The following is an 11,609-nucleotide window of genomic DNA, read 5'->3' on the forward strand; positions in this document are numbered from 1 at the left end:
ATTAATTTGAAGGGGGAGGACTGTTGCAGGAGTTTATATGATAGGAAGATCAATTTAATCTTCTTGTCTTAGAGTTTTGTTAACTATAAAAAGTATTTTAATAAAATAAAAGGAGGAATGAGCTTAGATTTTGACAAACAACACCACTAACAAGATGGAGAAAAAACCTTTGTTGGATTTGGGTTTTTCTTAACTGAAAAATGTGCTTGAAAAATATAATTTAGACCTTTAAATTGATCTGCGCTCTCCTGGGAACATGTTCCCTTTATGTACAGGGCTAAATTAATAAAACACAGGGAGAAATATACCGTATACAAGTTTACCTGTTGTAAAATTGTCGCAAGGTGCTAGAAAGAGCAAGCAAGAGTGAATAAAGAGTAATCATTTATTAATGTGTGTAATGAGATAAAATTAGAACAGATTATATTTGTGGAAAGATTTGTAGAAAATATTGCAAGGACGTTAGAAAAGGCAATGGTAATAGTGAATGAAGAAAACAAGTGTTCTAATATGTGTTTTTTTTTTTTTTTGTGTGTCCTTCCTTGCTCTACATGCTGTTTATTTATAAGCGATGTGCACATAAGAATCAACTGACGTAGCTTCCATTAAGTATTAATGGAGCTTCCACTAATTATTAATGGAGCACTAATTGATGGAACTTCCTTTAATAGCATTAAGGGAGCCCTAAATGCACTTAATTGTACTTTTTGTTTATCTTTTTTAACCATTAGTTAGCTTGTGGAGAGCTTGAACCATCTTATTGACTCAAGGAACGTGCATGGGTGCTCCAACAAAGACATTAAAATTGAATCTTGATTTGCTTTCATCCAAAAAGCTTAATGAGAGGTGGAAAATGACTGTTGTATCATTGAATCGAGCTCATATTAGGATGGAAAAGAAAGAGATTACACCCGTCTGTGTTCCAGAACTCCATTTGAAACTTACAATAAACGAAAAAACAGGCAAAGAAAACAGTTGTGTTTTTTCTCCCATAAAATCTTCCTGAATTCCCATTAACATACACCACCCTAAAAATAGTGTGCCATAGTTTAAGACCTTTTCAGATATGAAATCCGTGCCCTCTGCCAACAAAAGCAATCACCAGTAGCTAGTCCATGCGGAAGCGAAACAGCTGGGGGTTTCTGTTGGTTTTGTCAAACACTTCACAGAGTGTGCATTTCTTCTCTGCATCTCTTGTTCGGCTAAAGTGTTAAACTGTCGTCACTCGTTTTGATAGTCGAAAGAAAAGAAAGGCTCTCATCTACTTTCTGGTAACTTTTCAAGACTCCTAACTTCTTTCTTTATCAGTCTTGTTTTGCTTTCTTTGTCTCTCTTTTGGGTCATTTTCATTTCCTCTATCAATTCTTTCTGTTACCATCTTTCTATCTGATTGATTTTCAAAAGCATTTCTGTCACAGAGTAGTTTCTTGCTTGCCCAAATTTAGTGGAGAACATAGCATGCATGCTTGATCTCTCATTGCTCGCGTGCCTGCCTTGCATAAATGATATTTGTGCAGTTTCTATATTGTTGGGGTGCAAACTTTGTTGCGTTTTAATCTTTCTTCTCCTCTTATTTATCGTTTTCGAGTGCTAGGGTATGGTTCTTTATATGTGTGATTTTCTGCTCTATTTTAGTTTTATTCTGATGATGATAGCCACCCGTTTTTTATTACTACCATAAAAAAAACTTGGCTCTTTTTGCTTTATTTTATTAGTTTTATAAGCCTAAATTCCCTGTTTTTGAAGATATTTTCTTTATATATACCTTGTGTTAACTTCCAATCGATTTTCCTGTTTCTGAATCAAGCACTGGCTGACAGGTTGCAGATGCTTGTGGCCTCAGACTATTCCAAACTGGTCAGTGAGTTCTAAAGCAGTTGACACCCTCACACGCCTGACTCCACATGCAATCATTAGTAATACTTCAGAATTCAGAAATGTTAATTACGAGAATCATCTTCAGTGACTTGTTAATGTCTGAGACCTGCTTAATGTGCTGTTACCTTTTATTCAGTAAGGTGTAGGATTGAATCTGAGACCTGCTTAAGTTTCTATGGGGCTTTGGCAACTGTTCGTTGTTTCACTGATGCCAGTTGTGAAGGTGCTCCTGATGACTACATTAGGTGTATTTCTTGCAACTGAGCGCATGGATATTTTGGGGACGGATGCGCGGAAGCATCTGAATAGTGTAAGTACCAATATTTTTCCAAGGTATTTTAGAATAGATGATAAATTTAACAAAAGAACTTGGTCAGAAGGATCACTAAGATGTCTGCCAATGTATACTAGACAATTTATTTGGGGGATGACAGATTTTCTTATAGTTTTAAATGTACAGCTGATTATTTAGTATAATGGTCCATTCTTTTTTGAACTTCTATTATAACATCACCCTTTGAAGAATGAAAACCTGTATATATATTTCGATACAAAGTGGGAAAAATTGCAGATAAATTGTTTATCAGTTGCTTTTCTCCTTTCAATGCTGCTCTAGTTGTCCTGCGTCGAGTTCCCTAAGAATAAATGTGGATTTTCTATTTCAATTCTTGTGCAGCTTGTGTATTATGTCTTGAATCCAGCACTTGTTGGTAGCAACTTGGCGAAATTCATAACGTTGAAAAGCATAGTTATGCTGTGAGTTAATTTCTCTAATCGACTTTTCTGCTGCTGTTTTCTTTCAATGTGGTTTTTTTTCTGCTAGTATATTACAATCAACGTTGGTTGAATTCTTATGTAGGTGGTTCATGCCACTCAATATTTTTATCACCTTTATCGCTGGCTCAGCGCTTGGATGGCTACTAATAAAAATTACAAAAGCTCCTAATCACCTGCGGGGCCTCATCGTGGGCTGTTGTGCTGCTGGTGGGTTTCATTATTTCTGGTTGAAGGAAGATATACGCACAGCTTTTAAGTGCTCCTTGCTGATTTATAAATTTTCACAAAATATTAGTTGATTAACCGAAGTCTTCATGAAATAAGAGAGAAGGTCTGAGCATTTTAATTCACTGGCATCGGTATCAATAGCAAATCAGTTTCTGATGATGTGCCCTTTTACTGATGATTGTGATTTGAAGTATAGGTTTTTACATCTTTTACTTGCTTTCTAAGATCTCTTGTCGGATATTAATTCCATGTCAAGGAGGCCTCTGCTTTGTTAACTGATCATCATCCTTCAACTAAAAGAAACAAGTTTTTAAGATTTCTGCTGTAGATTCCTCTCCTTCTGTCTTTCCTGCCATCCAACCCATGCAGATCAACCGCCTTAGAAAAGAGGCTGATGTGCCGTTTCCTGCAAGTGAATTAAGCAGAAATGAAAGTCTAGTAATTTTGCTATCTTTGGTCTGGTTACCATACGCTGTTATGAAACACTTTAGACATTCTGATCTAATTATATATTCCTGTCACACATCAATATTTACTCTTTTTTTCCCCAGCTATTTAGACCCCTCTTGACAGTAATATCATGATTTGTTAGCGGCAGCATTACATTTGTCATGGCGAGTCAATCAATATTTGCTTTTTTTCCCCCAGCTTTTTAGGCCCCTCTTGACAGTAATATCATGATTTGTTAGCGGCAGCATTACATTTGTCATGGCGAGTCAATGTATTGAAGCTGTGGCACAAGCTTCATTACATTCGACCTTTTGTACCTGATTTCTAGTTTACATGGGCGGTTGAATGTGAGCAGGGAATCTGGGCAACATGCCTCTCATAATCATTCCAGCTGCCTGTGAAGAAAAAGACAATCCATTTGGCGACGCCAGCATCTGCAAAATGCATGGATTGGCATATGCTACGCTCTCTTTGGCAGTATGACAATGTTTCTTACCTGAATTTAATTTTTTATGTGCTCTAAGAAAGGCAGTATAATAGGTTTTGAATTGTTTAAAATTCTTTCCATTTTTTCTTGATTTTTCAGATTGGATCCATCTTGTTGTGGTCATATGTGTACAATATTGTGCGAATATATTCAAGTACAGATTCTGATGAAACCAAACCGGATGCCTTGCCAGAGGGTCTAGAATCTGCCGTAGAAATAACACCAGGGCCCATGCTTTTCTTAAAAGAGCCCTCAATCGATGAGGGTATGGAGAACTTTGAGCTTGATCGTGCAGTGTCGAACGGGAAGGCGAAGGTTGCTTGAAAACATTATAATTTCATTTCTTTCTGGACTCTCTTATCCTTTTCCATATATTGTTTGATGCTCATTATGAGCACATGTTGAAGTTTTCACGATACTATTGGTTCCTCTTGTTCCCTTGAATAAAATGTTTCTGAGAGCAATCATCAACCTACCAATCAATATTTCTTGACAGGTACCATTTCCAGAAAACATTAAGCGAGGATTTCAGAAGGTTCTGAAGAAACTCAACCTGAAGAGATTGCTTTCACCTTCAATTAATGGAGCGGTACGCTAATGGCAAGTTCTTATTTTTTCTGTGTTGGCCGAAGGGCATATTGATTCCTTATGGAAGTGTATAAAGCATCTATTACTCTTTTTTCTAGTTTGGGAAGTGTATAAAGCATCTACTACTCTTTTTTCTAGTTTGGAGATCATATATAGCAAGACAAGGCTCACATTTCAAATTTGCTCACGTTATATAGCATACTGAAATGATCATATACATATTAGAGACTGCACATTGCAGAAAGGCTTAAGCATCAAAATGATAGCTCATGAGCAAGAATATTCCTGCTGGGTAGCCGATGAGCTTCAGTGGATGAAAAAATACTTCAGAAGCACAACAGATGCATCCCATGCTTTCTTAAAGGATATAAATTCATGCTTCATAGAGGATCAAGTCCACTTCTTCTGTAGTACTATTCCATTCCTTCCATTAATTTTCTAGAACAAGCTGCTCTTTTATAAAGTATTATTTACAACAAGCCTGCTCTTCATACATTCCTCATTGATCTTTGAACCCTATCGAAATTTAAAGACCATTTATGGAGACATTGCCATGGAGCAGCCATCAGCAAGCAGCTTGCTGGTTTAAGCTGGATTGTTTTCCCTCTTCAGTTATTGATCACATTTAAAGCATCTAATGCTGAATAGACTAAACAGGCTACTTTATATTTCAGTATCGATGCGAGTATTGACCCCCCTTACTGCTTTATTTTTATAGATTGTTGGATTTATAGCCGGTACTATCCCTCCTTTCCGAAAATTGTTGATCGGTGACAGTGCTCCTCTTCGTGTGGTTGAAGACTCTGCATACTTTGTCGGGTCAGTATCCCTCTTTGATGATATATATGAACATTCCCGAGAAACCAAAAAAACATTCAGCTACCTCACATGCTCCCCTAGAGTTCCTTTCTGTTGTGTGTTTGCAGGGAGTCAGCCATTACAATCACCACTTTGATTGTAGGAGCAAATCTTCTGAAGGGTAATCGCGATCATTTTGATTTTTATCATGCTTATTTTCACTATCCTGCCCTTCTTCACTAGTTGAGCTTGCCGAAGCATAGATACAATGATGACCGGAATGTGTTCTCAGGCTTCAGGGGGTCAAAGGTGCCGATCTCAGTGATTATTGGTATCACGGCAGTCCGTTATATAATCTTGCCGATATTGGGAGTTGTTATCATTAAATGTGCAGTCCATTTGGGGGCAGTGAACTCAGATCCTCTGTACAAGTTTGTTCTGCTGCTTCAATTTGCACTGCCTCCAGCAATAAACATAGGTTTTAACATTCATGCAAAGTTCAACGATGTCCTTATCTGGAAACAGATTGAATCGGTTCCTAACTAGAAATCGGTTTTTTCGCATGTTCTTTCCTGATTTGGCAGGCACAATGACCCAGTTGTTTGGAGCTGGCGAAGCCGAATACTCGGTCATCATGCTATGGACCTATGCCTTGGCCTCTGTTTCGGTGATGCTCTGGTCAGCATTCTTCATGTGGCTCGTCAAATAACTATCGCTTGCCTCTTGGATCGCTTCCAACATACTCAATCTAGGCAATGCCATTTTATCCTTCGCATAGATATTTCATTAGTCTTGGCCAATACGAACGTAAATGAAGAAATTATGAAAGGCACAAGCAAAAGTGTGCATTACATAATATAAAATATTACATTATATAAAATATAATGTAATATCACATTGGGAAAAAAAAATATTACATTATAAAATAGAAATTCAGTGGTGGTAAAATTCTAGATTTAATTTATCAAGAAAAAAATATTACATTATATAAAATATTGTTATATCTATTTACTTAGAAGCAAATATACTTGAAATGTATGCATTATATGAATAAAGTTAAAAATCAATAAATAAAAAATAAAGGTAATGAGAAGAGAAATTGGTGGAGAATGAGGCATATTTTGGTAAATTTTGTTCTTAAAAAAATATTATCTATTAAATTTTATTAACCTCGTTAAAATAATATTGTTAATTATGAAAACCAATTTTTTTAAAAAATGATGAATATCATGTTAATAAATTTGAGAATATCTCATAACTTGTAAAGAAAATAATATTGACTGTCAATTATATACTTATTAGAGTTACATACAAGAAGTTGAGAAAGACATTATATGAGTTGGGGAAAAAACAATATCTTACTTTGAAGTAATTATATGAGTTGGGGAAAAAACAATATCTTACTTAAATACTTTAAAGTGTAAAGATGGCTTGCAAAAATGACAATGTCTAATCCTAAAAGATTAAAATATGATCTAAAATAGCAAATTATGTATTTATTAAATATATTTATAATAGTAGTGGATATCAATTTTTTATATACAAATTAAGTATTAAGGGCATTTCTATCAATACATTAATAAAATCAAATATTCTGAAAGTTATGAAAAGGCACAAGAAAGCATACAACAAACCATAATCTATGATCATTGGTTGATATACTTATTATTGACGTTGACGAAGCAACACAAAAGAGATAAAAAACATAATTAAAAATATAAAATTATATAAAATGGAGATCACATAAAAATCTTAATTTGAAATTTTATTACTTGAAATTTTCTTGTTAAGTAGTCTGTATCTACAAAATATTTACAATTCCTTAAATAAACTTAAAAATTTATGTGAATAATAAAAAAAACTTGAAAATAAAAAAAGTAATAAAAATCCTAAAAAATAGGAAAAGTTGTTCTAAATAAAGCCAATAAAATAATAAAAAGCATCTAAATCAAGTACCAAAAATAATTCTAAATCAATTAAAAAAAATATAATGAATCTCAAATAATAACTCACCCGTGATTATTATCAAAAGACCTTTTTAATCTTTGATTATTTCAAGATTTTAATCCTATAAAAGATAGAGTTTTTAGAAAATCCTAGCAAATTCTTAATTAAATACAATAATTGGATTGAAAATTATGTTCATATATTTTATTAAAAAAATCATTTCTAATAGATGATAAAAGTATTTAAAAAGAAAAAGATTCATGATACAAGTCAATTTAATAAATAATAAACACATAATTTAACGTTATATATAAATTATGAACATAAAAGATATCTTTAATATGTATAATCAAAGATTTTCATGATATAATTCTATATTTTTAAATTACACATATTATTAATATTTAAATTTGATTTTCAAAGTTGCGATTATTTGGATACGTGAGATTTTTTCTCCAATTTACCCAATCCTTTCCACTACACGTGATAATTATAGATGCATCTAATTGGTTATAGACATAGTTGTGGGATTTACCTAAAAAAGGAAATACATTATTTTAGCTAAAATAATATTCTTAAGTTTCTTATAGTTAATCTTTTCAAGTTTGTCGGATTAATCAGATTATTTAAATTAACTAAGTTAATATTTTCTTTTATTTAATTTAAAATTCAGTCTCAATCAAATCTGATTCATGAATTTTTTAAGTCAATTTAATAACTATTATTAGAATGCAATTACATGAAAAGGTCCGTCGTGACTATTGTCGTTCTAGATTCAGAGGCTGGCAACGGGCCATCAGTTCGGAAAACGGGCTGCGCAGGGAGGAAACCGATATTTCAAATTCCCAGGTTGCCGGAAGCAGAGCCTGCAGACAACGGGTGGTCCGGTCACGTCTTCCAATTTATCAGTCGGACCCATGCCCAAGTCCATGATAATAGAATCACAATTCATAAGCACACAGATGTCCATATCCCAAGATGATTGACACTATATATTCTACAAATTTAATCAAATAATATGGTGGCTATAATTAATAAATATCATGGAACAAAGCTTCATTAGCTTAATTTACTACTAAATTACTGATGCCACATGTGATCGATGTGCCTGAAGGATGAAGATGAGCTTGCGGCGGCCTCATTTTGTCATGGCAGGGTAGTTCCAGGGAATAGAAGGAACCCTAATTGTGCTTACTGCAGCAGCCACATGTAAAAGGTTGACCAGAGGGTAAGAGACAGTGCTGATAAAGCATAGCTCCACAGCATAATGACTGAACATTCACCTTCACCGGCCTCGAAAAGCTGTGCAATCACCCCTGTCAAATTAACAGCAAATAACAAACAGATTAGCAAGCTAAGTACTCGTTAGGTTATTTTTTCACTGGTTTTGTACCTGGCTCGACGATACTTCTTACAGTCAAATCGGAAAAATAAAACATTAGTTCCAAAATTTAGAAATCGGAAAAATAAAACATTAGTTCCAACTTTTAGTATCAAGTTGCCATACCTACTGTCATTGCAGGTGGAAGTGCATATTGAAGCAGAAGGATAAACTGATACAAGGAGTCTGATTCAACCATGCCGAGATGATGTGCCGCTTTGACAATACCGATGCCAATAATTGGCAAGAAAATATTTCGCACAGATACAATCCCTGCAATGACTGATACACTCACTCCTGTTTTTCTTAAACCTGAAAGAGTTTGGAGTTGGTGATTAGAAATCTTGAGGATGTAAATTTGATTCTTCAGCAACTAGAGGCTGGATGCGTGTAAAGGAAATTAAGCAAGAGTTGATCTAGGTAGATTCAGGAAATTACCTCTGAGAAGGTTAGATCCTACTATCAGTGTCATGCATGGAATTGTTGCCTCTCTGCAGGTCAGAAAATTGTATAAACAAGATCAACAACAATGTTGCTGTAAGTTCCTAAATAACGAAGAAAGTTACATTCTGGGTTATATTACACAGGACGTGTATGGGCAAATCTAATTGCAAGAAGAAGTGTGGACGAGAGTATATTGATGAAAACAGGGATAACTTTTAATCCGGCTGTTGAATTAGACTAAAATTTGACCACCCAGGCTAGTCCTATAATGGTCAGCTGTAAAGATAGACTTGCCATCATCAAAAGCCAGACAAAGTCCATAATTGATTTATTACCCCAGCAAAGATGCAGAACTATCAATCACTCGAAGAGGAGCACTATCCCCGATCATCAGTATTCGGATTGGAGAGACTGTGCCAATTATAAACCCACAAATCTGAAGGAGATTAAGGAAATCAAAGCAAATTAGTGACATGTAAATTGGTAGATTAGGCACTGACCAACTCGACAAAATTACTCTTCTGGTTTTCCTTTTTTTCTGCATTTATCATTAAGACTCGTATGGTTTGTGATTATCTCTATCAAAGAATAATATTGAAGATTAGAGAGAGAGAAAATTATCATTAAATTTTTAGCCTACCGCTGCAATTGTTGCTGGTGCAAACACCATCTTCAGGTTGATCTTTGCTGTAAATTTCTTAACAGACTGAAAAATCTTCTCCATAACTGTCAACTATCATCAAAAGAATTTAATTAGCAAGGTTACGCCATCCAATATCTGCAGAGGAAGAGCTACATTTTGCATTAAAAAAAAAAACAGATGCTAGCATTTGTAATAATAAACTAAGGCCAAGGAAATCTTACTTTTTCCCCGGAAATAGTTAGAGGAAGTTCATCTTCCTTCGAACAGCCACTGGAGCCAGAGTTTTTTCTTGAAAGAAGTAATGCTTTATAACTTTCAGAATCTGATATGGGTTGATTTGTATCAGTAACTTCAGCACTCTTTTCTGAATATATCCTCATGATAATATACACATAGGTCCATATATAAATAGCTCCAACCTGCACAATCAGTTTAAATAGTAGCATAAAAAAGAATGTAATTCCTTCTATAACAAAACTGAAAAGAATACTAGAATGGCAGATCGTACCGCCATGGAAAGAGAAGCATAAGTTGTTCCATTAGTGGAGCAGATAGTTGAATCTCCAAATGGGCTATTTGACTCCATGCAGACTGCAGGAACAAGAATCAGAAGCAAATTCCCCAGATTTCCAGCAGAACAGCAACCAATGACAAGGCCTTGGAGGTGCGGCGGAGTTTTTGTGATTTTAATGAGAATCCAAGCCAGTATAGAGCCGATTATGAATGTCAGGAGGATATTTACTGGCATAAACCATCTACACCATCACCACAACAATTTTTTTGTGCCAAGAGTTAGTTTCAAGATTGCCTTAAGAGTGAAAATTTGTGCGAACTGTATCACTCACAAGGTACTCAAACTTTGGAAAGTAATGGTCTCTCCAAGCTGGCTAACCACGAGCGCTGGACTGAACAGATAGAATACAAGCTGCAAATTTCCTTTTTGATGAGATGGAAGGCAAGAAGAAGTAAATGTAAAGAACAGAATCATGTCAGTACACATATATATATTGGACTCACATTATTCATGTAGTGTCTTGCATTCGCTCCCAGGAGATCTATGCGATCGAGCGCTAAGAACAAGCCAAGTCCAGTAATCAAGAGTACTTTCAGAACAGGCATTAATGCCACAACAAAGAGATCAAGAAATCCCATTACACACAACTTCTCTGCAAAACTTGCAAGTTGATCTCTTGACACTCCTATGGAAAAGAAAGGGAAGTTCTTTCAACAGGTAATAGAGCGTTTCCTAAGAACGTAGGAGTGAAAACTATGGAATCGAATCTAATGGAAAGAAAAGGGTAAGAGTGTACCTCTTTCGACAAGTTTGGATGGTCCTTAGCAAACTCAAGCTTCTGTTGATAATTTGGAGGCAAGAATTACAGAAACTGCTTGTTTTTTACAGGCATTAGCTAATGGAGTTCTGATCATTCAAATAGGAAATACCACCTGAATCCTACTCATGATATTCTATATAAGAAATATTCATTTTGAAAAATAAAAAAGCCCCTTACGGGCCACTTAATCAAGAGCTCTTCCTCCTTGTCTTCTTTAGTGGAAAACATTATATCTTCACACGTGAAAATGTCGGAATCTTTTTGTAGATGAAGCTAGCTGGTAGTGTTTTTTTTTTTTTTTTCTAAGTGTGTTCAACTGTAAAATATCTGTACTATTTAATTGATTCATTTTTTATTGCTTTTTCTTTATTTTTCTTATTTTCTAGTTTATTTATTTATTTATTTATTTATTTAAGAAGTTGTAGTGAGACAAATTATTTGGAAAAAAAATAATAAAAAATTTTTAAATTATAATATGTGGCGTGATTTTATTGGATGGAATTTTACAATATTTGTTCTTATTGCCTTTTTTGTATTATTTTCGTCAAATATGAAAACAGTACTAGAACAGGTGATATTTAGAAAATTATTGTGAATCTCAATCCACACGCAACAATGTGACAGCTGGTTGGTTTGGCTCTTGAAAGTTGCTTC

The 11,609-nt window shown here is 34.6% G+C and overlaps 2 protein-coding genes across 6 annotated transcripts; one reads left to right on the forward strand and one right to left on the reverse strand.

Moving 5' to 3' along the window:
• Positions 1 to 808: 808 nt before the first annotated feature.
• On the forward strand, positions 809 to 6,038 carry LOC105110907 (uncharacterized transporter YBR287W-like). 5 transcript variants are annotated; one of them, XM_011006111.1, is made up of 12 exons: positions 809 to 1,271; positions 1,808 to 1,857; positions 2,015 to 2,188; positions 2,555 to 2,634; positions 2,738 to 2,862; positions 3,689 to 3,810; positions 3,920 to 4,135; positions 4,317 to 4,409; positions 5,127 to 5,227; positions 5,335 to 5,387; positions 5,499 to 5,684; positions 5,791 to 6,038. In XM_011006111.1, exons 3-12 carry the CDS (start codon positions 2,054 to 2,056, stop codon positions 5,913 to 5,915), a joined length of 1,236 nt encoding a protein of 411 aa, XP_011004413.1. In that variant the 5' UTR covers positions 809 to 1,271; positions 1,808 to 1,857; positions 2,015 to 2,053; the 3' UTR covers positions 5,916 to 6,038. The 5 variants fall into 5 exon arrangements, with proteins under 5 accessions (XP_011004413.1, XP_011004414.1, XP_011004410.1 ...); XM_011006112.1 differs by having other exon boundaries at positions 1,821 to 1,857; XM_011006108.1 differs by having other exon boundaries at positions 1,808 to 2,188.
• A 1,950-nt stretch (positions 6,039 to 7,988) lies between these two features.
• LOC105110908 (uncharacterized transporter YBR287W-like) lies at positions 7,989 to 11,245 on the reverse strand. The gene is made up of 10 exons (XM_011006113.1): positions 10,932 to 11,245; positions 10,639 to 10,820; positions 10,467 to 10,546; positions 10,130 to 10,376; positions 9,843 to 10,040; positions 9,619 to 9,711; positions 9,314 to 9,414; positions 8,973 to 9,025; positions 8,661 to 8,846; positions 7,989 to 8,469 (listed from the first exon to the last, which is right to left on the reverse strand). The coding sequence occupies exons 2-10, from the start codon at positions 10,771 to 10,773 to the stop codon at positions 8,345 to 8,347; spliced, it is 1,218 nt and encodes a 405-aa protein (XP_011004415.1). The 5' UTR covers positions 10,774 to 10,820; positions 10,932 to 11,245; the 3' UTR covers positions 7,989 to 8,344.
• Positions 11,246 to 11,609: the final 364 nt, after the last annotated feature.

Source organism: Populus euphratica, unplaced genomic scaffold (genome assembly GCF_000495115.2).
Source record: "Populus euphratica unplaced genomic scaffold, PopEup_1.0 scaffold266.1, whole genome shotgun sequence".
Taxonomy (NCBI): domain Eukaryota; kingdom Viridiplantae; phylum Streptophyta; class Magnoliopsida; order Malpighiales; family Salicaceae; genus Populus; species Populus euphratica.